At 43.0% G+C, this 24,307-nt stretch overlaps 1 protein-coding gene across 5 annotated transcripts in view; it reads right to left on the bottom strand.

The window, feature by feature from the left end:
• The window catches only part of GLS (glutaminase), a 746,320-nt gene that overhangs the window by 614,129 nt on the left and 107,884 nt on the right, over positions 1-24,307 (bottom strand). For all 5 annotated transcript variants that reach the window (XR_013218256.1, XM_077275591.1, XM_077275592.1 and 2 more), the window contains exon 3: positions 17,262-17,383. Coding sequence is in view for 4 of the 5 variants with exons in the window: in XM_077275591.1 (XP_077131706.1) it covers positions 17,262-17,383 (122 nt within the window). In the remaining variant the exon portion in view is untranslated. The remainder of the gene's footprint in view (positions 1-17,261; positions 17,384-24,307) is intronic.

Raw genomic sequence — 24,307 nt, 5'->3', positions numbered from 1 at the left:
AGAGGTAGTCATGGGGAATGGTTTTCACTTCACAGGTGTGCCCTGTCAGGTTTAATAAGTGGGATTTCTTGCCTTATTAATGGGGTTGGGACCATCAGTTGTGTTGTGCAGAAGTCTGGTGGATACACAGCTGATAGTCCTACTGAATAGACTGTTAGAATTTGTATTATGGCAAGAAAAAAGCAGCTAAGTAAAGAAAAACGAGTGGCCATCATTACTTTACAAAATGAAGGTCAGTCAGTCCGAAAAATTGGGAAAACTTTGAAAGTTTCCCAGGTGCAGTGACAAAAGCCATCAAGCGCTACAAAGAAACTGGCTCACATGAGGACCGCCCCAGGAAAGGAAGACCAAGAGTCACCTCTGCTTCTGAGGATAAGTTTATCCGAGTCACCAGCCTCAGAAATCCCAGGTTAACAGCAGCTCAGATTAGAGACCAGGTCATTGCCACACAGAGTTCTAGCAGCAGACACATCTCTACAACAACTGTAAGGGCTCATTTCCACTTGCGAGAGGATAAACGATCCAATTTACGGACCGAAATAATGGAAGTAAATCATGCGAGTGTCATGCGATTTTTTTTATCGCAACATCCGTATGACATCCGTATTGCTGTCCGATTTTTACGCACCGGTGTCCTTTGAAAAGCCGGCAAATCAGTGCTGTGTACAGTAAAATCACACTGACAGGTTCGAATAGAGTAGATATATACACATAAAATAGGTATATATATATATATATATATATATATATATATATATATATATATATATATATATATATCAGTGAGACACCTATATATATTTTATATTTATATTTAATGCAGCGCTAGATAGCATAAAAGACGCTAATTCAATTGCCGGCTTTTGCTATCTCCTTCACAAACCCGACAGGATATGAGACATACATACAGTAAACCATCTCATATCCCTTCTTTTATTACATATTCCTCTTCACTAATGTAAGAAGTGTCTGTGTGTCAAATTTGGGGGCTCTAGCTATTAAATGAAAGGGTTAAATCGCGGAAAAAATTGGCGTGTGCTCCCGCGCAATTTTTTCCGCCAGAGTGGGAAAGCCAGTGACTGAGGGCAGATATTAACCCCCTTCTGCCATTGGACGTACTATTCCGTCCATGTGGGGTGGGCCCTAATTCCCAAGGACGGAATAGTACGTCCAGCGCGATCGGCCGCGCTCACGGGGGGAGCGTGGCCGAACGAGGCCGGGTGTCAGCTGCCTATCGCAGCTGACATCCGTCACTATGTGCCAGGAGCGGTCTCGGACCGCCCCCGGCACATTAACCCATGGCACACCGCGATCAAGCATGATCGCGGTGTGCCGGCAGAACAGGGAAGCATCGCGCAGGGAGGGGACTCCCTGCGGGCTTCCCTGAGACCCCCGGAGCAACGCAATGTGATCGCGTTTCTGCGAGGGTCTCTTACCTCCTATCCCTGCAGGCCCCAGATACAAAATGGCCGCAGGGCTGCATCCGGGTCCTGCAGGGATTACTTCCGGGTGCAGACCAGGCTCTGGTAAGCCTGCAGCACTGGAACTCAGATCGGTGATCTGACAGAGTGCTGTGCAAACTGTCAGATCAGCGATCTGTGATGTCCCCCCCTGGGACAAAGTAAAAAAACAAATTTCCACATGTCTAAAAAAAAAAAAGAAAAAAAAATCCTAAATAAAGAAAAAATATATATATTATTCCCATAAATACATTTCTTTATCTAAATAAAAAAAATCAAACAATAAAAGTACACATATTTAGTATCGCCGCGTCCGTAACGACCCCACCTATAAAAGTATATCACTAGTTAACCCCTTCAGTGAACACCGTAAAAAAAAAAAAAAACGAGGCAAAAAACAACGCTTTATTCTCATACCGCCAAACAAAAAGTGGAATAACACGTGATCAAAAAGACAGATATAAATAACCATGGTACCGCTGAAAACGTCTTCTTGTCCCGCAAAAAACGAGCCACCATACAGCATCATCAGCGAAAAAATAAAAAAGTTATAGTCCTCAGAATAAAGCGATGCCAAAATAATTATTTTTTCTATAAAATAGTTTTTATCGTATAAAAGCGCCAAAACATTAAAAAAATTATATAAATGAGGTATCGCTGTAATCGTACTGACCCGAAGAATAAAACTGCTTTATCCATTTTACCAAACGCAGAACGGTATAAACGCCTCCCCCAAAAGAAATTCATGAATAGCTGGTTTTTGGTCATTCTGCCTCACAAAAATCGGAATAAAAAGCGATCAAAAAATCTCCCGTGCCCGAACATGTTACCAATAAAAACGTCAACTCGTCCCGCAAAAAACAAGATCTCACATGACTCTGTGGACTCAAATATGGAAAAATTATAGCTCTCAAAATGTGGTAACGCAAAAAATATTTTTTGCAATAAAAAGCGTCTTTCAGTGTGTGACGGGTGCCAATCATAAAAATCAGCTAATAAACCCGCTATAAAAGTAAATCAAACCCCCCTTCATCACCCGCTTAGTTAGGGAAAAATTAAAAAATTTTCCGATTAGGGTTAGGGTTAAGGCTAGGGCTAGGGTTAGGGCTAGGGTTAGGGCTAGGGTTAAGGCTACAGTTAGGGTTGGGGCTAAAGTTAGGGTTGGGGCTAAAGTTAGGGTTAGGGTTTGGATTACATTTACGGTTGGGAATAGGGTTGGGATTAGGGTTAGGGGTGTGTCTGGGTTAGAGGTGTGGTTAGGGTTACCATTGTGATTAGGGTTACGGGTGTGCTTGGATTAGGGTTTCAGTTATAATTGGGGGGTTTCCACTGTTTAGGCACATCAGGGGCTCTCCAAACGCGACATGGCGTCTGATCTCAATTCCAGCCAATTCTAAGTTGAAAAAGTAAAACAGTGCTCCTTCCCTTCCGAGCTCTCCCGTGCACCCCAACATATGGGGTATCAGCGTACTCGGAACACATTGGAGAACAACTTTTGGGGTCCAATTTCTCCTGTTACCCTCGGGAAAATACAAAACTGGGAGCTAAAATATAATTTTTGTGGGAAAAAAGTTTTTGTTTTATTTTTTTGGCTCTGCATTATAAACTTCTGTGAAGCACTTGTGCACACCACACCTCTAGATAAGTTCCTTAGGGGGTCTACTTTCCAAAATAGTGTCAATTGTGGGGGGTTTCAATGTTTAGGCACATCAGGGGCTCTCCAAACGCAACATGGCATCCCATCTCAATTCCAGTCAATTTTGCATTGAAAAGTCAAATGGCGCTCCTACGCTTCCAAGCTCTGTCATGCGCCCAAACAGTGGTTTACCCCCACATATGGGGTATCGGCGTACTCAGGACAAATTGTACAACATCTTTTGGGGTCCATTTTCTCCTGTTACCCTTGGTAAAATAAAACAAATTAGAGCTGAAGTAAATTTAGTGAGAAAAAAAGTTAAATGTTCAGTTTTATTTAAACATTCCAAAAATTCCTGTGAAACACCTGAAGGGTTAATAAACTTCTTGAATGTGGTTTTGAGCACCTTGAGGGGTGCAGTTTTTAGAATGGTGTCACACTTGGGTATTTTCTATCATATAGACCCCTCAAAATGACTTCAAATGAGATGTGGTCCCTAAAAAAAATGGTGGTGTAAAAATGAAAAATTGCTGGTCAACTTTTAACCCTTATAACTCCCTAACAAAAAAAAATTTGGTTCCAAAATTGTGCTGATGTAAAGTAGACATGTGGGAAATGTTACTTATTAAGTATTTTGTGTGACATATCTCTGTGATTTAATTGCATAAACATTCAAAGTTGGAAAATTGCGAAATTTTCAAAATTTTAGCCAAACTTCCGTTTTTTTCACAAATAAACGCAGGTAATATCAAAGAAATTTTACCACTATCATGAAGTTCAATATGTCACGAGAAAACAATGTCAGAATCACCAGGATCCGTTGAAGCGTTCCAGAGTTATAACCTCATAAAGGGACAGTGGTTAGAAATTTTAAAAATTGGCCCAGTCATTAACGTGCAAAACACCCTTGGGGGTGAAGGGGTTAATAACCTAGAGAGGGTCCATGGTTATTGGCCCCCCCTGGCTAAAAACATCTGCTCCCAGCCACCCCAGAAAAGGCACATCTTTTTTGCGTTTTCCTCGCAAGCGGAAATGAGCCCTTAAGGTCATGTGCACACGTTCAGGATTTTTCACTTTTTTTCGCGTTTTTTCGCTATAAAAACGCGAAAAAAAAGCTTACATATGCCTCCTATTATTTACAGGGTATTCCGCATTTTTTTGTGCAAATGTTGCATTTTTTTCCGTGAAAAAATCGCATCCCGGAAAAAAAGCAACATGTTCATTAAAAATGCGGAATTGCGGGGATTCCGCACACCTAGGAGTGCATTGATCTGCTTACTTCCCGCACGGGGCTATGCCCACCATGCGGGAAGTAAGCAGATTAAGTGCGGTTGGTACCCAGGGTGGAGGAGAGGAGACTCTCCTCCACGGACTGGGCACCATATAATTGGTAAAAAAAAAAGAATTAAAATAAAAAATTGTGATATACTCACCCTCTGATGGCCCCCGAAGTGTTCCCGCCTCTCCGGTGCATGCTCTCTCTTCTGTTCCTATAGATGGTGTGGTTCAGGACCTGTGATGACGTCGCTGTCTTGTGATTGGTCGCGTGATCGTTCATGTGACTCACGCGACCAATCACAAGCCGCGACGTCATCGAAGGTCCTGAACCACACCGGCATCTATAGGAACGGACGCCGCTGAGGAGATTGGCTGTCTGCAGAGGGTGAGTATAATCATTTTTTTATTTTTTTTATTATTTTTAAACATTCTATCTTTTACTATAGATGCTGCATAAGCAGCATCTATAGTAAAAAGTTGGTCACACTTGTCAAACAGTATGTTTGAAAAGTGTGACCAACTTGTCAGTCAGTTCTTCAAGCGATGCTACAGATCGCTTGGAAAACTTTAGCATTCTGCAAGCTAATTACGCTTGCAGAATGCTAAAAAAAACGCAAAAAAAAAACGCAAAAAAAATGCGGATTTCTTGCAGAAAATTTCCGGTTTTCTTCAGGAAATTTCTGCAAGAAATCCAGACGTGTGCACATACCCTAAGAGGAGACTTTGTGCAGCAGGCCTTCATGGTAAAATAGCTGCTAGGAAACCCCTGCTAAGGACAGGCAACAAGCAGAAGAGACTTGTTTGGGCTAAAGAACACAAGAAATGGACATTAGACCAGTGGAAACCTGTACTTTGGTCTGATGAGTCCAAATTTGAGATCTTTGGTTCCAACCACCGTGTCTTTGTGCAACGCAGAAAAGGTGAACGGATGGACTCTACATGCCTTGTTCCCACCGTGAAGCATGGAGGAGGAGGTGTGATGGTGTGGGTGCTTTCCTGGTGACACTGTTGGGGATTTATTCAAAATTGAAGGCATACTGAACCAGCATGGCTACCACAGCATCTTGCAGCAGCATGCTATTCCATCCAGTTTGCGTTTAGTTGGACCACCATTTATTTTTCAACAGGACAATGACCCCAAACACACCTCCAGGCTGTGTAACAGCTATTTGACAAAGAAGGAGAGTGATGGGGTGCTACGCCAGATGACCTGGTCTCCAGTCACCAGACCTGAACCCAATCGACAAGGTTTGGGGTGAGCTGGACCGCAGAGTGAAGGCAAAAGTGCCAACAAGTGCTAAGCATCTCTGGGAACTCCATCAAGATTGTTGGAAGACCATTCCCGGTGACTACCTCTTGAAGCTCATCAAGAGAATGCCAAGAGTGTGCAAAGCAGTCATCAAAGCAAAAGGTGGCTACTCTGAAGAACCTAGAATATAAGACATATTTTCAGTTGTTTCACACTTTTTTGTTAAGTATATAATTCCACATGTGTTAATTCATAGTTTTGATGCCTTCAGTGTGAATGTACAATTTTCATAGTCATGAAAATACAGAAAAATCTTTAAATGAGAAGGTGTGTCTAAATTTCTGGTGTGTACTGTGTGTGTGTATGTATATATATATATATATATATATATATATATATATATATATATATATATATATATATACACACACACACACATATATATGTATATATATATATAATCTATTTTTTGGTGTCCTCCAAGTATTTTATAGTGCTCGGAGTTTTAGTTTTTAGCGCCGCAGCTGAATGATTTACATCTGTTAGCCAGCATAAGTACATGTGGGATTCCCTAGCAACCAGGCCACCCCCACATGTACTTATGCTGGCTAACAGATGTAAATTATTCAGCTGCGGTGCTAAAAACTAAAACTCCGAGCACTAAAAAATACTCTGAGGTCACCCGAGCATGCTCGGGAAATCTCGAGTAACGAGTATATTCGCTAATCACTAATCAGGATCTGACAGGCAGGGAAGGAATGCCAAAGAAATTACTCCTAATAGTGAAGTAACTAATGAAAAAATTATGGATAAAAATTCTGTCATTAAATAAACAATTGATATCAATATGAGTACTCCCAAAGCATCCCCAAGGACTACTAAGGAAGATATTTTAAATCACTCCCAGACTTTATCCGAAGCTAGAAAATATTAGACTGCAAATTAATAAACTTAATGAAGAAAAGAATAAAAAGACAAAAATTCTCCCGACAAGATATGATTAATAAGCCCTCCCAATTTGATAAAAATAATTCCCCTACACATTTTTCAGACTCTATCCCTATGTCATTGTTAGATCTTTCAATCCACGACACTACACCAAGTATGTTAATTTCATCTCAACCTAACAACACCTGTTTGGTTGACAACTCTAATATGTCCAACACTGGCACTGTTCCCTTTTTTCTGATCATGCTTTAATGGAAGATGAAAGTTCATTATTGTGTAAAGGTTTATCCTTCTGCCCAACCAGGGCTGGTCCGAGAGATTACGGCACCCTAGGCGAAACCATTTTGTTGCGCCCCTACTACTTTTAACATACCTCCCAACTTTTGAAGATGGGAAAGAGGGACAAAGTTTGCGGCGCGTAAATTGCGCCGCGGCAAATTTTAGGCCACACCTCTGACCACACCCAATCATAACTAGCCACACCCATATCCACGTCCCAACCACAGCCATTTAGCACTGCTGATCACACTGTTTCATAAAGAATAATTATAAACAAAAAAATATGGCCACACAGTGCTCCATACTGTATAATGGCCACACATGATGCTCCATACTGTATAATGACCACACATGATGCTCCATACTGTATATTGGCCGTACATGATACTTCGTACCATATAATGGGCACACATAGCTACTCCTACACACGCGCTCCGCTCCATACACCTCATACACAAGCGGCTCCGCTCCGTACACCTCGTACACATTTAGCTCCGCTCCATACACCTCATACACACACGACTCCGCTCCTTACACCTCATACACACGGCTCCGCTCCGTACACTTCATACACACACGGCTCCGCTCCATACACCTCATACACATTCAGCTCCGCTCCATACACCTTTTGCCTTTTGAAAAGATTTTTATAATTTTTTCTATTTTTTCTCTGGCGCCCCCTTAGGTTCGGCGCCCTAGGCGGCCGCCTAGTTCGCCTATATGATCGGACCGGCTCTGTGCCCAACTAATAATTCCAAAGAATTTGATCTTTGGACTTACAAACCTTTGTGAGAAAACTGACTCAAAAGACATTTTTTATTAAAGGAATAAACTCATTAACTTCAAATTTGGAACAATACATTGATAGAACCATGCTAATACAGGTTTTTAACCTCAAGCGTCATCTTCAAGACTCCTCTTTATTAATAGAGGTGGATATATGTATTTATTGATACTTTCTATTAATTTTTACAAGTATGGGTGTCTTTAATATATATTTTTTTCTATGGGAGTTTTTTTAAGAATTCCTCCAGGAATACATGATGGGTTAGTTGTTGCAAAAGATTTTTTCCATGTTTCATAAGGAAAATATTTCATGCATTTTAAAATATCTAAATATATTTATTCTACTCCTTTATGTCCAATAAGCTTTTTAAATTTAGAAATTTTTAAGCGCTATACAGTAAGAGGATTAAATTGTCGGGGCTGCGGTTTGAATGAGTGACGCCTGCTAGGTAATGGTACCCCTTGTTAGGTGTTCTTTTTTTCCCTGATACAACATAATTATAAATATAACTTCATTCCCGCAGAGCGGGTGAGGGAAATCACTAAACCACCCTTTTTTTTCCCCCACTATCTCTACTCTGAAAAACAGTAGTTTTACAGAGCATCAACTCCTCTTCTCTTTCCGGACTGCCCCTGGACCCCAGTATAATTTTATAAATAATTACTCTGGTATTTTTAAGATCTATATATTCTTGTTAAGTTTGTTAACATTCCTCTCTGAAATAACTTTAGACAACCAATCATTCCATTGTTCTAAAGACATGAGTTGCAATCTCCAGGTGGTGGAAAAATGCTGCTGAAGGGGGGATTTATAAAACTTTGTTATGTGGCTTGCACTGGCCGCTATATCATTTGTCTCTGTGCGGGGGGGCTGATAATAGCCCTGTGTCATTTGGAGAAGCGCTGTGTGCTCCTCCTGCGATGTGATCCTGAGGGTGTGCGCAATCCTGCAGGTGTGGAACACATGGTCCTTCCCACACGGCCACTGAGCTTTGGCAGATGACGAGCAATCTCTTCTTTTCCTATTATACTAATTCATCATTAAATAGGAATAAAAAGCCAGACTAATGTTTTAAGGAAAGAAAAAAAAGAAAAGAAAAAATTATATATATATTAACCCCTTCATGACCCAGCCTATTTTGGCCTTAATGACCTTGCCGTTTTTTGCAATTCTGACCAGTGTCCCTTTATGAGGTAATAACTCAGGAACGCTTCAACGGATCCTAGCGATTCTGAGATTGTTTTTTCGTGACATATTGGGCTTCATGTTAGTGGTAAATTTAGGTCGATAATTTTTGAGTTTATTTGTGAAAAAAACGGAAATTTGGCAAAAAAATTGAAAATTTCGCAATTTTCACATTTTGAATTTTTATTCTGTTAAACCAGAGAGTTATGTGACACAAAATAGTTAATAAATAACATTACCCACATGTCTACTTTACATCAGCACAATTTTGGAAACATTTTTTTTTTTTGCTAGGAAGTTATAAGGGTTAAAATTTGACCAGTGATTTCTCATTTTTACAACAAAATTTACAAAACCATTTTTTTTAGGGACCACCTCACATTTGAAGTCATTTTGAGGGTTCTATATGGCTGAAAATACCCAAAAGTGACACCATTCTAAAAACTGCACCCCTCAAGGTGCTCAAAACCACATTCAAGAAGTTTATTAACCCTTCAGGTGTTTCACAGCAGCAGAAGCAACATGGAAGTAAAAAATGAACATTTAACTTTTTAGTCACAAAAATGATCTTTTAGCAACAATTTTTTTATTTTCCCAAGGGTAAAAGGAGAAACTGGACCAGGGACGTTGTTGTCCAATTTGTCCTGAGTACGCTGATACCTCATATGTGGGGGTAAACCACTGTTTGGGCGCACGGCAGGGCTCGGAAGGGAAGGAGCGCCATTTGACTTTTTGAATGAAAAATTGGCTCCAATCTTTAGCGGACACCATGTCGCGTTTGGAGAGCCCCCGTGTGCCTAAACATTGGAGCTCCCCCACAAGTGACCACATTTTGGAAACTAGACCCCCCAAGGAACTTATCTAGAAGCATAGTGAGCACTTTAAACCCCCAGGTGCTTCACAAATTGATCCGTAAAAATGAAAAAGTACTTTTTTTTTCACAAAAAAATTATTTTAGCCTCAATTTTTTCATTTTCACATGGGCAACAGGATAAAATGGATCCTAAATTTTGTTGGGCAATTTCTCCTGAGTACACCAATACCTCACATGTGGGGGTAAACCACTGTTTGGGCACATGGTAAGGCTCGGAAGGGAAGGAGCGCCATTTGACTTTTTGAATGGAAAATTATCTCCATCGTTAGCGGACACCATGTCGCGTTTGGAAAGCCCCTGTGTGCCTAAACATTGGAGCTCCTCCACAAGTGACCCCATTTTGGAAACTAGACCCCCCAAGGAACTCATCCAGAGGCATAGTGAGCACTTTAAACCCCCAGGTGCTTCACAAATTGATCCGCAAAAATGAAAAAGTACTTTTTTTTCACACAAAATTTCTTTTAGCCTCAATTCTTTCATTTTCACATGGGCAACAGGATAAAATGGATCCTAAAATTTGTTGGGCAATTTCTCCTGAGTATGCCGATACCTCATATGTGGGGGTAAACCACTGTTTGGGTGCACGGCAAGGCTCGGAAGGGGAGGCGTGCCATTTGACTTTTTGAATGGAAAATTAGCTCCAATCGTTAGCGGACACCATGTCGCGTTTGGAGAGCCCCTGTGTGCCTAAACATTGGAGCTCCCCTACAAGTGACCCCATTTTGGAAACTAGACCCCCCAAGAAACTTATCTAGATGCATAGTGAGCACTTATAACCCCCAGGTGCTTCACAGAAGTTTATAACGCAGAGCCGTGAAAATAAAAAAATAATTTTTCTTTCCTCAAAAATGATTTTTAGCCCAGAATTTTTTATTTTCCCAAGGGTAATAGGAGAAATTGGACCCCAAATGTTGTTGTCCAGTTTGTTCTGAGTACGATGATACCCCATATGTGGGGGTAAACCACTGTTTGGGCGCACGGCAGGGCTCGGAAGGGAAGGCACGCCATTTGGCTTTTTGAATGGAAAATTAGCTCCAATCATTAGCGGACACCATGTCGCGTTTGGAGAGCCCCTGTGTGCCTAAACATTGGAGCTCCCGCACAAGTGACCCCATTTTGGAAACTAGACCTCCCAAGGAACTAATCTAGATGTGTGGTGAGCACTTTGAACCCCCAAGTGCTTCACAGAAGTTTATAACGCAGAGCCATGAAAATAAAAAATAATTTTTCTTTTCTCAAAAATGATTTTTTAGCCCACAATTTTTTATTTTCCCAAGGGTAACAGGAGAAATTGGACCCCAAAAGTTGTTGTCCAGTTTCTCCTGAGTACGCTGATACCCCATATGTGGGGGTAAACCACTGTTTTGGCACACGTCGGGGTTCGGAAGGGAAGTAGTGACGTTTTGAAATGCAGACTTTGATGGAATGCTCTGCGGGCGTCAGGTTGCGTTTGCAGAGCCCCTGATGTGCCTAAACAGTAGGAACTCCCCACAATTGACTCCATTTTGGAAACTAGACCCCCAAGGGAACTTATCTAGATGTGTAGTGAGCACTTTGAACCCCCAAGTGCTTCACAGAAGTTTATAACGCAGAGCCGTGAAAATAAAAAATGTGTTTCCTTTCCTCAAAAATATTTTTTTAGCTCAGAATTTTTTTATTTTTGCAAGAGTAACAGGAGAAATTGGACCCCAAAAGTTGTTGTCCAGTTTCTCCTGAGTACGCTGATACCCCATATGTGGGGGTAAACCACTGTTTTGGCACACGTCGGGGTTCGGAAGGGAAGTAGTGACGTTTTGAAATGCAGACTTTGATGGAATGCTCTGCGGGCGTCAGGTTGCGTTTGCAGAGCCCCTGATATGCCTAAACAGTAGAAACCCCCCACAAGTGACCCCATTTTGGAAACTAGACCCCCCAAGGAACTTATCTAGATGTGTGGTGAGCACGTTCAACCCCCAAGTGCTTCACAGAAGTTTACAACGCAGAGCCGTGAAAATAAAAAATCATTTTTCTTTCCTCAAAAAAGATGTTTTAGCAAGCAATTTTTTATTTTCACAAGGGTAACAGGAGAATTTGGACCCCAATGTTTGTTGCCCAGTTTGTTGTGAGTACGCTGATACCCCATATGTGGGGGTAAACCACTGTTTGGGCGCACGTCAGGGCTCGGAAGGGAAGTAGTGACATTTGAAATGCAGACTTTGATGGAATGGTCTGCGGGCATCACATTGCATTTGCAGAGCCCCTGATGTGCCTAAACAGTAGAAACACCCCACAAGTGACCCCATTTTGGAAACTAGACCCCCGAAGGAACTTATCTAGATGTGTGGTGAGCACTTTCAACCCCCAAGTGCTTCACAGAAGTTTATAACGCAGAGCCGTGAAAATAAAAAATAATTGTTCTTTCCTCAAAAATTATGTTTTAGCAAGTAATTTTTTATTTTTGCAAGGGTAACAGGAGAAATTAGACCCCAACAGTTGTTGCCCAGTTTGTCCTGAGTACGCTGGTACCCCAAATGTGGGGGTAAACCACTGTTTGGGCGCACTTCGGGGCTTGGAAGGGCGGGAGCACCATTTGACTTTTTGAACGCAAGATTGGCTGGAATCAATGGTGGCGCCATGTTGCGTTTGGAGACCCCTGATGTGCCTAAACAGTGGAAACCCCTCAATTCTAACTTCAACACTAACCCCAACACACCCCTAATCCTAATCCCAACTGTAGCCATAACCCTAATCACAACCTTAACCCCAACACACCCCTAACCACAACCCTAACCGCAACACACCCGTAACCCTAATTCCAACCCTAATCCTAACCCTAATCCCAACCGTAACCCTAATCCCAACCCTAACCACAACTGTAACCCCAACACACCCCTAACCCTATCCGTAACCCTAACCACAAGCCTAATCTTAACCCTATTTCAAACCCTAGCCCTAATTCCAACCCTAACTCTAATTCCAACCCTAACCCTAAGGCTATGTGCCCACGTTGCGGATTCGTGTGAGATTTTTCCGCATGATTTTTGAAAAATCTGCAGGTAAAAGGCACTGCGTTTTACCTGCGGATTTACAGCAGATTTCCAGTGTTTTTTTGTGCAGATTTCACCTGCGGATTCCTATTGAGGAACAGGTGTAAAACGCTGCGGAATCCGCACAAAGAATTGACATGCTGCGGAAAATACAACGCAGCGTTTCTGCACGGAATTTTCTGCACCATGGGCACAGCGGATTTGGTTTTCCTTAGGTGTACATGGTACTGTAAACCTGATGGAAAACTGCTTCGAATTCGCAGCGGCCAATCCGCTGCGGATCCGCTGCCAATCCGCTGCCAATCCGCTGCGGATCCGCTGCCAATCCGCTGCCAATCCGCTGCCGATCCGCTGCGGATCCGCTGCGGATCCGCTGCCAATCCGCTGCGGATCCGCGGCCAATCCGCTGCGGATCCGCTGCCAATCCGCTGCCGATCCGCTGCGGATCCGCTGCCAATCCGCTGCGGATCCGCTGCCAATCCGCTGCCGATCCGCTGCGGATCCGCTGCCAATCCGCTGCAGATCCGCTGCCGATCCGCTGCGGATCCGCGGCGGATCCGCTGCAGATCCGCTGCCGATCCGCTGCCGATCCGCTGCCGATCCGCTGCCGATCCGCTGCGGATCCGCTGCCGTTCGCTGCGGATCCGCGGCCGATCTGCTCTGTGTGCACATGCCATAACCCTACCCCTAACCCTACCCGTAACCCTAACCCTACCCCTAACCCTACCCCTAGTTCTAACCCTAGTTCTAACCCTAACCCTAGTGGAAAAAGAAAAAAATATATTTTCTTTATTTTATTATTGTCCCTACCTATGGGGGTGATAAAGGGGGGGGGTTTATTTATTATTTTTTTATTTTGATCGCTGTGATAGAACCTACCACAGCGATCAAAATGTACCTCTATGAATCTGCCGGCCGGCGGGCGCACTGAGCATGCGCCCGCCATTTTGGAAGATGGCGGCGCCCATGATGGAGGCGGACGGGGACCGGGAGCCTCGGTAAGTATAAGGGGGGGGAGATCGGGGCACGGGGGGGGCGTCGGAGCACGGGGGGGTGACATAGGAGCAGGGGGGAGCGGGCAGGAGGACGGGAGAGCGGACAGCAGGACGGGGGAGCCGGCAGGCGGACAGAGGGGACCGGTCCTTATAACGGTGCACTGGGGGGGCGATCGGTGGGGTGTGGGGGGGTCACCTTAGTGTTTCCAGCCATGGCCGATGATATTGCAGCATCGGCCATGGCTGGATTGTAATATTTCACCATTTTTTTAGGTGAAATATTACAAATCGCTCTGATTGGCAGTTTCACTTTCAACAGCCAATCAGAGCGATCGTAGCCACGGGGGGGTGAAGCCACCCCCCCTGAGCTGAAGTACCACTCCCCCTCTCCCTGCAGATCGGGTGAAATAGGAGTTAACCCTTTCACCCGATCTGCAGGGACGCGATCATTCCATGATGCCACATAGGCGTCATGGGTCGGATTGGCACGGGTTTTCATGACGCCTACGTGGCGTCATGGGTCGGGAAGGGGTTAATCTTTTTTTATTAATAAAATAATGATTTTTACTTGATTAAAATTTAGATCCAAGCAATTAAATTTTTTTTTTAAATAAATGGTTCACAAACCTCACTGAGCTCGAGCTGTTTGCCAAGGAAGAATGGGTAAGAATTTCAGTCTCTCGATGTACAAGACTGATAGAGACATACCCCAAGCGACTTGCAGCTGTAATCGAAGCAAAAGGTGGCGCAACAACGTAATAAGTTAAAGGGGCCGAATAATATTGCATGCCCCACTTTTCAGTTTTGGAATTTCCACAAATATTTAAAATAAACAATAAATTTCGTTCAACTTCACAATTGTGTTCCATTTGTTGTTGATTCTTCACCAAAAATTTACATTTTGTATCTTTATGTTTGAAGCATGATATGTGGGAAAAGGTTGAAAAGTTCCAGGGGGCCGAATATTTTTGCAAGGCACTGTATATGGTCACTATATGGCGGCAATATCTGTGTTCCAGTTATAATCAGGGTTAACGGTTAGTGGTCCATTCTGATGTTTTTTTCCCCCTCGGAGCTGAACCCTAAGCTATGCCCCTAGTAACCATAGAAACATCTGACTAAAAGATCTAGAATTTTTGAAGCAGCAAACTCTGAGAAAATCAAATGTTCCAATTTTGACCCTATAGAATACAAGTTATAAAAGTACCGTATATACTAGAGTATAAGCCGAGATTTTCCGCCCATTTTTTGAGGCTGAAAGTCCCCCTCTTGGCTTATACTCGAGTCATACCCAGGGATCGGCAGGGGAGGGGGAGCGGGGGCTGTCTAATTATACTCACCTGCTCCTGGCACGGTCCCTGCAGGTCCCTGGCTTCCAGCGCCAGCAGTTTCTTCCTGTACTGAGCGGTCACATGGTACCGCTCATTACAGTAATGAATATGCGGCTCCACCTCCCATAGGGTACAGCAAGAAGCTGCCGGAGCCGGGGAAGCAGCGCGCTAGGAGCAGGTGAGTATAACGGGGAGGGGAGCGCTGCGCGATAGTCACCTGATCCTTGTTCTGGGCGCCGCTCCGTCTTCAGCGTCTTCTGCAGTGACGCTCAGGTCAGAGGGCGCGGTGACGTGGTTAGTGTGCGCCCTCTGCCTGAGCAACGGATTTTTTTATCGCAGCAACAGCAAATGGGGCCAGTGTCTGTATGGAGCATCATATGGGGCCATAACGTTTGTGCAGCACTATATGGGGCAAGTGTCTGTATGGAGCATCATATGGGGCCATAACGTTTGTGCAGTACTATATGGGGCAAGTGTCTGTATGGAGCATCTTGTGGGGCCATAACATTTGTGCAGCACTATATGGGGTTAAGTGTCTGTATGGGGCCATAACGTTTGTACAGCACTATATGGGGTTAAGTGTCTGTATGGGGCCATAACGTTTGCGCAGCACTATATGGGGCCAGTGTCTGTATGGAGTATCTTATGGGGCCATAACGTTTGTGCAGAACTATATGGGGCAAATATCTTTATGGAGCATCTTATGGTGCCATAATTAATGTTTGTGGAGCATTATATGGGGCAAATGTCTGTATGGAGCATCTTATGGGGCCATTATTAACCTTTATGCAGGATTATATGGGGCATATTTTAATATGGAGCATCTTATGGGGCCATCAAAAACTTTATGGAGCATTATATGGGGCTCCTGATTCAATATGGATATTCAAAAACACTTAACCTACTGATGTCTCAATTCATTTTACTTTTATTGGTATCTATTTTTACTTTTGACATTTACCGGTAGCTGCTGCATTTCCCAACCTAGGCTTATACTCGAGTCATTAAGTTTTCCCAGTTTTTTGTGGCAAAATTAGGAGGGTTGGCTTATACTCGGGTCGGCTTATACTCGAGTATATACGGTACTTTAGCACATTGACTTTTCTGCTACATATAACCCCAACTGTACTTCTGAGTCCTAAATATACAACTAGTGCCTCTCGATAAAAAATAAATAATATTGGGGGGCTCATTTTTAAAGGCACGTGTCCACAATCAGGAATAGCAGCAGGTTGGACACAAGCACAGTGGATGGATTTATAGAGATTCCATTCACACTGTAAACTCACCCACGGCGTGGGTTTACGAGCCGCAGCATGCCAATTATCTGCAGCAGAGACGCTAGCCTCAGCAACAGAAACCTCCAGAATAGAATGTATTGGATGCGGTACACCATGTGGGGTCATCACAACAGAACCAGACCCTAATCACAGGACAATAAAACAATCCTTATCTAAGAACTGGTCCAATATTTATGGACGTAACTGTTTATCACCCATGGTAATTCTGCTTCATGTCACCTGGCTTATCCATGGTTTTTTTCCCCTCTCCCCTTTTTTTTTTTTTTTTTCTTCTATACTATGTTATGCATAAATATGTGATTCTTCAGAATTTGTTTTAGTCTTTGCCTGATGAAGAGACGTATGTAGTCTCGAAAGCTTACAATTTGTTACCATCTTTTCAGTTAGCCATTGAAAGGTATCAACCACTGAGGACTCTCAATTCTGAATATATCTGAAAAATTTTGCAAGGTTTTAAATTCTGTTGCTCATTTTATCCATGTCACTATTGGATGCGCTGGTACGATTTTGATCAATACTGTACACAAAGTAACTCACTTTTCACATATGGAGCCATCGTGGAGTTCTATTTGTTCATTAAAGATAGTGTCCAGTACTGAACACCCCTTTAAGTGCCCCACATAATTATAAAAAATGAACTCATACTCGTCTCCTGGACAGGAGCTATTCCTGCAATGTCAGTGCTGTTATTCCCAGCTTTCACGTAACACTAGTGAGTCACATAACCACTGCAGCCAATCAGTGACTTCAGTACTGACAGTTCAGTCTAACAGAGGGAAAGCTGTGGCCGAGCAACAGCGGCTGATGGACGGATTTCGGAAGTCTCATTCACTTTACTAGAACAGTAAAATTTTCCTTTTTCACGGAGAACATCGCCATGGTATGTTTGTCAAGTAAAATTTAGACATTTACTTTTTGAAGAGTTCTTTGTCCAGCATTACTCCATCTGATGACGTTTGTAGGGTAAGTCTCAACATGTCCATGCATTCTTTCAGCCTTGGATCAGAAGTGCGCAGACCAGTAGACTTTAATGCCTGCAGGAAAAAAAAAAAAAAAAACTAAAGTAGCACTCAGCCAATTTTCATCTTGCAGACAAATTCCTCAAATTCACTGTGGGCCACTGAAATCGAGCCAGGGGTCCAGGGACAAATATATATAGGTGATGGGACAGTGCGTATGGAGGAAGATTAAGCCGTGTTCGCCTTTGAGCGAAAGAGTCATTTTGGGGTTCCCTCTCATCACAGAATGACCAAGAACTTCTTAGAATACCCAAAACACACTGTTCAGGGGTCAGACAACAATATCATAGTGTGAACTGGGTAGTCTGAGAAGCACTTGTGACAATGCAGAGGGGACCTTATCCTCTTCACACCATGTACCGTACATTTACATCATATGTCGTGTCCCTGACTTTGGTGCTCACATCTTTCCAGTCAGATGATGGCTGATTTAATCAGCCATCATCTGTCTCTTACAGCTGTGCGTGGATTAGAGTTCAACCCGTGGATATTAACCAGTTAAATGCCACTGTAAATCTCCTAGAGCAACAATTAACAAGTGCCAGTAGGACACGATCATGACAACATGATTGTGGGGCGATGACGGGTGGCCATAACATACGAGGGTCTGCTGAAGACCTCCATGCTTGTCATCACGATTCTCCTGTGAAAGCCAGCATTTAGCTGACATTAATGGGAGATTGTGATTTCCACTATACATAACAGTGCTGATACACTGCTGTCAATAGCACAAGTGATCAGATGGTCGCAGGTTCAGTTCCTCTAAGGGCTGTCCCACACGTCCAGATAATTCCGGTACCGGAATAAATCGGTACCGGAGTTATCCGTGTCCGTGTGCCTGGGAACTCACGTAGGCCATACGTGCGGCACACGTGTGCCACCCGTATGGCGAGTGGGTACCACACGGAGCGTGTGGTACCCACGCGTGTGGTACCCTGCATCGTGCTGAAGCCGCGATTCATATGTTCCCTGCAGCAGCGTTTGCTGCAGAGAAAATATGAATAACAGTGTTTAAAATAAAGATCTATGTGTCCGCCGCCCTCCCACCCCCTGTGCGCCCCCCCCTGCTGTTCTGAAAATACGTACCCGCCTCCCTCACTGCTTCCTGGTCTGGCCGCGGCTTCTAGTGTATGCGGTCACGTGGGGCCGATCATTTACAGTCATGAATATGTGGCTCCACCTCCCATAGGGGCGGAGCCGACTATTCATGATTGTAAATGAGCGGCCCCACGTGACCGCATACAGTAGGAGGCGCGGGGCAGAGAGGAAGGAGTGACAGCCAACGTGGGAGCGGGTGAGTATTTTCAGGACAGCGGGGGGGGGGGGCGCACAGGGGGTGGGGGGGCGGCGGACACATAGATCTTTATTTTAAACACTATTATTCATATTTTCTCTGCAGCAAACGCTGCTGCAGGGAAGATATGAATCGCGGCTTCAGCACCATGTGGGGGGGACAGCGCTTACTGTAGCGCTGTCTCCTGCACGCACACGGACCCCAGACGGAGAACGTCCGTGTGAGGTCCGTGTTTTACACGGACCCATTGACTCTATTGGGTCCGTGTAATACGTGCGCTCCCACGAACACTGACATGTCTCCGTGTTTGGCACACGGAGACACGGTCCGCAAAAAATCAATGACATCTGAACAGATGCATTGATTTTTATGGGTCTACGTGTGTCAGTGTCTCCGGTACGTGAGGAAACTGTCACCTCACGTACCGGAGCCACTGACGTGTGAAACCGGCCTAAGGGGACTGACAAATACAGTTAAAAGTAAAAAAGAAAAAAAAATGTAAATATAAAATAAAGGGAAATAGAAAACGTGGGTAGGGATAAGGGAAGACAAAAAGCTATGTTTGTTTGCTGTTAAAGTTAGAAAAATAATAAAAAAGCTTTTGAAACTAAAAAAAAATAAAAACATGCAAAAGTTCAAATCACCCTCTTTTTACCTCATTAAAAACAAACAGAAAAAAATATATATACATTTCATATTGCTGCATTCGTCAAAGTCTGATCTATCAAAATATAAAATAAATTAATCCGATTGGTAAGTGGCACAAGAAGAAAATGAATCAAAACGGCCAGACCTGCAGATTGTGAGCCCTCGCGGGCAGGGTCCTCCCTCCTTATGTACCCGTGTGCCTTGTTTTTTTTTGCTCATGTTTAATGTATTTGTCTATATTTGCCCCGTATTTCACATGTAAAGCGCCATGGAATAAATGGCGCTATAAAAATGAATAATAATAATAATAATTACGTTTCAGCCACTGAACACATTGCAATAAAATGAAATAAGAGGAAGTCAATACATCACATGTATGGTACCCCAAAATAGTATCAGTAAAATAAGCTCCCATACAGCCAAACATCTCAAAAACTGAAAACATTCTGAATTAATACCTTCACTGAAATAAGGAAAAAAAAACTATACATGTTTGGCTTCTGCGTACTCATATTGACCTGGAGAACGATCTTGCCAGGCCAGTTTAGCATATAGTGAACATGATAAATACACAAAAAAAAAAAAACACAATTGTGGAATTGCACATTTTTTGCAATTTTCCCTCTTTCCAGTTCCTCACATGATAAAATGAATGTCGTCATTCAAAAGTACAACTCATCCCACAAAAAAACAAGCCCACGTACGGACTATGTGGAAGAAAAAAATAAAAAAGTTATGGCTCTTAGAATAAGGGGAGGAAAAAACAAAACGAAAATTGGCCACAGCATGCAAGGGTTAAAGGGAATGTGTCCACAGAAAACAACCTAATATTTAAATCAAATTTCGATGCCCGGAAAGCTCTCCTATACAAGTCAATGAGTCCATCTATTGCCTTCTATAGTCCATGTAGCTACTGTAAGCTTATCTCTAAATGTTATTAACAGAAGGTCAGCGACAAGGTATGTCCTGTTATACATAGACAGTCAAGAGAAAAAAAATCTACAATCAAAAAATGAAAAACAACTTAGCTTAATTACTGCATTTTCTTTAAAATTAGTGACAGATGGGCAGATCAGTAGAGGTAGGTCAGGAGAGCAGACTGTCAGTTATTACATGTCTCACACTGGTAACGCCTCCTGTTATTTTCCATAAGCTCTGGAGGCAGATTCTCAGGGAGATCCATGTCTGGCCCATTGTCCTGGACAGCTCATTTACATATAAGAAAAATGTGGATCTCTCTAGAATAAGACATCAGATCACAGATATCAAGGTATGATTATATTCAGCTTCCTATGACCTACACGCCCATATAGTAGATAAATAAAATAAAATAAATAAAATAAGTCCACTACAGATTTTACCACAGTCCCCAGATACAATCCTATATGTTGTGAAAAATAGCGTTACACACAACAGACCAAAGTTTAGATTAATGGATTCTACATGATGCTGCTGTGCGTCTGTTATGCAATAAAGATGGATGCAGGATTGCAGATTCCACTGACTGATGAAAAGGAGAACAGGAATAGGCCAAGAAGTGTGTTCATCGCCAGTGTCGGCCATAGACTGGGCCCTCACGGTTTCCACTTAGGGTATGTGTCCACGGTCAGGTTTGCTTCAGGCTTTGGTCAGGATTTTATGCAGGTAAAATCCTGACCAAAAATGCACCTGAGGTCACTGGCAGGTCACCTGCGGTGTTCCTGCGTGTTTTGCTCATTGTAGCAACATGCTGAGTTCTGAAAAAACGCACCGCATGTGCGTTTTTGCGGCAAAAACGCATGCGCTTTTTAATGCACAGAGGAGACGGGATTTTATGAAATCCCCTAGTGAGGGGCAATTTTTTATTCAGGAGCATTATAATGACACATATCTTTAAGGGTATCATGTGGAGATTTTCTGCAAAAGAGCGGAGAACATGGAATCTGTAGAGACGGCGGTGGATGAGAAAACTCATCATGGGGTCTGGACAAGATGAAGAAAAGGAGAATGACTCCAGAGACTACGTCATCTATAAGGTATCTGGATGTAAATGTTATTTGTTATACTGACTAACTCATGTTTTTATTTATGTTAGGAGCATTAAACGGGATGTCCAGGTTTGTAATGAGTTTGCAGTCATTCATTGTGACTGCAGACTTCTGAGTTCTCAGACTGCGCACTGCACGCTGTCAGGATTCTCTTATGCCGGCGATTTACATACATGCGGTCACATGCTAACTAGACATGTGTGGCCTCACTCAATGAAAATGAACTGAGCGAGGCCGGGCACGTCTAGTCGGAGTGTGGTGAAGTATACAAATCACATGCTTATGCTGACATGACTGTCCACCGGCAAGGGAGAATCCTAAAAGTGTGCAGTGCATTCGTTGTGATTATTCAGTAGCTGCGATGTCAGGATTCAATTCAGCTCTGCAGGTTCCAGTAGTCGCCACATGGACACTTCACTCATATGCGATTTTCATACTTATGGTCCTGTGACAACGAGCTTCTCTTCTGCTTCTCTCAATTTTTCACTGAATATTGAGAGCATTAGGGAGAGAGGCTCGTCGGTACATGACTAAGTGTGCAAATCGCATATGTCCTGGAAGGGGGGGGGGGGGGCGCCAAAATTAATTCTTGCCCCGAGTGCCAGAAACTCTAGATACGCCTCTGCATCTATGGGGCCATAAAGAACTGCATGGAGCATTATATGGGGCATCTATGGGGCCATAAAGAACTGCATGGAGCATTATATGGGGCATCTATGGGGCCATAGTGAACTGCATGGAGCATTATATGGGGCATCTATGGGGCCATAGTGAACTGCATGGAGCATTATATGGGGCATCCATGGGGCCATAGTGAACTGCATGGAGCATTATATGGGGCATCTATGGGGCCATAGTGAACTGCATGGAGCATTATATGGGGCATCCATGGGGCCATAAAGAACTGCATGGAGCATTATATGGGGCATCTCTGGGGCCATAATGAACTGCATGGAGCATTATATGGGGCATCTATTGGGCCATAAAGAACTGTATGGAGCAGTATATGGGGCATATTTTAATATTGAGCATCTTATGGGGCCATAATGAACTATATGGAGCATTATATGGGGCTCCTGATTCAATATTGATATTCAAAAACACTTAACCTACTGATGTCTCAATTAATTTTACTTTTATTGGTATCTATTTTTATTTTTGACATTTACCGGTAGCTGCTGCATTTTCCACCCTAGGCTTATACGTGAGTCAATAAGTTTTCCCAGCTTTTTGTTGCAAAATTAGGGGGGTCGGCTTATACTCGGGTCAGCTTATACTCGAGTATATACGGTAATCACATTTTTACAACCAAAATGTTATTTTAGCCCCAGATTTTACATTTTCACACAGGAAATGGGTAAAAATGGCATCAAAATGTGTCCCTCTGGTTACCTAAACGGTGGTTCCGTACAATCAATTATATATTTAGGGATGTTGTGTGGGGGGGAAAAACAACCGAGGTTTAGACTGGAAATATTACAGAGGCCCAAAGCTGAGGGGGGGCTGGTGCTCCCAAGTCCGTGGATTTATTATCTAGCAGCTCAGGGCCAACAGCGGAGGGGATGGAGAGAGACAGAAGACACGGGTTCTGTGTGGCGGATATTGACTCGGGTATTGGGGAGAGACTCATTGGTTTAAGCACTGGAGGCAGGTAGTTTTAGAAAACTGAGACTGGCGTGCCCCACGCTGGCCCTGGAAAACAAGGTGTGGGAGGAGATTAAAAGGATTAGGGGAATGGAGGCCCTGACTAATTACTCCCCTATATGGCAAAATGAAAAACTGCTGGAATTTCTCAAAATGGGGGAATTTAAAAACTGGACGAGGGAAGGAATTCAATACATGGCCCAATTACAGGACTCGCGGGAACTAGTGACTTTTGAGAAAACTACAGGAGGAATATAAGTTATCTGGGACCTGTAGATTCCACTATAGACAGCTCAATCACGCTTACATAGCGCAGAGTAAGACGGTTTCTATAAGGGTTCAAAAAGACATATTGGTGTACTATGTGTGTAGTGATGGTGGAACAAAAGGAGTTATGTCAGGTATTTACAAGGAGTTAATGCACACCTTTTTAATCAATTACCCAATTAAGGCTAAAGAAGTGGGAAGATGAATTAGGACTGATAGAAGAGGATGAGTGGGAAGCGATTATGAAATACATACCCCAATTGTCACTGAGTGAGCCAGGTAGACTCTCACAAATATATGTGTTCCATAGAGTGTACAGGACCCCTGAAAGACTAAATAGGGCAGGACCAAGACAGACTTCTGAATGCCCTCATTGTCAGGCTGATGGTGCCAGAATCTTAAAGGGATCCCGTGATTTGTATTTTAGGTTATGTGGAGGAGATTCAGATTCAAAATCAGTTCACATTGGTGATAGCTAGGTTCTTATACATTGAATGTAAATTAATAGACAGGCATTGGATAAATGAAGAACAGCCGACGATACAAGAATTTTTTAGACAATCGGACTTTATTGTAAATATGGAAAAAGGTATTTATACCAAAAGAAAAAGAGAAAAAAAACGTTCAATGCATTGTGGACACCGTGGATTGAGAGACGATGATCCCGAAAGGTGGATGTATTTCTGAGTATTTGTTGTTGATGTTTCTATAAGAGGGGGAGGGAGGGGATGCGCTGTAATTGAAAATATGTGACCTTGTTGGACATTGTAATGTCTGGACTCTGTTTGAATTTCGTTAATAAAAATCTATCGGATTAAAAAAAAGAAAAAAAAAACGGTGTCCCTCAATTTCTGCTAAATGTTCATATGTGGCTGTACAGTACTGATTACCAACATGGCGAGACTCTGGAGGGACAGAGCGCTATTTGGCTCTTGGAGTGCAGATTTTCCTAGAATAGTTTGCAGACTACATATACAGAGCCCCTAAGTGCTAGAAGAGCAGAATCCACCTCAAGTGACGCCATTTTGGATATGATACCCCTTTAGGAATTTATCTTCA

Source organism: Ranitomeya variabilis, chromosome 7, assembly GCF_051348905.1.
Source record: "Ranitomeya variabilis isolate aRanVar5 chromosome 7, aRanVar5.hap1, whole genome shotgun sequence".
Classification (NCBI taxonomy): domain Eukaryota; kingdom Metazoa; phylum Chordata; class Amphibia; order Anura; family Dendrobatidae; genus Ranitomeya; species Ranitomeya variabilis.
This window is presented reverse-complemented; position numbering and strand designations above follow the sequence as displayed.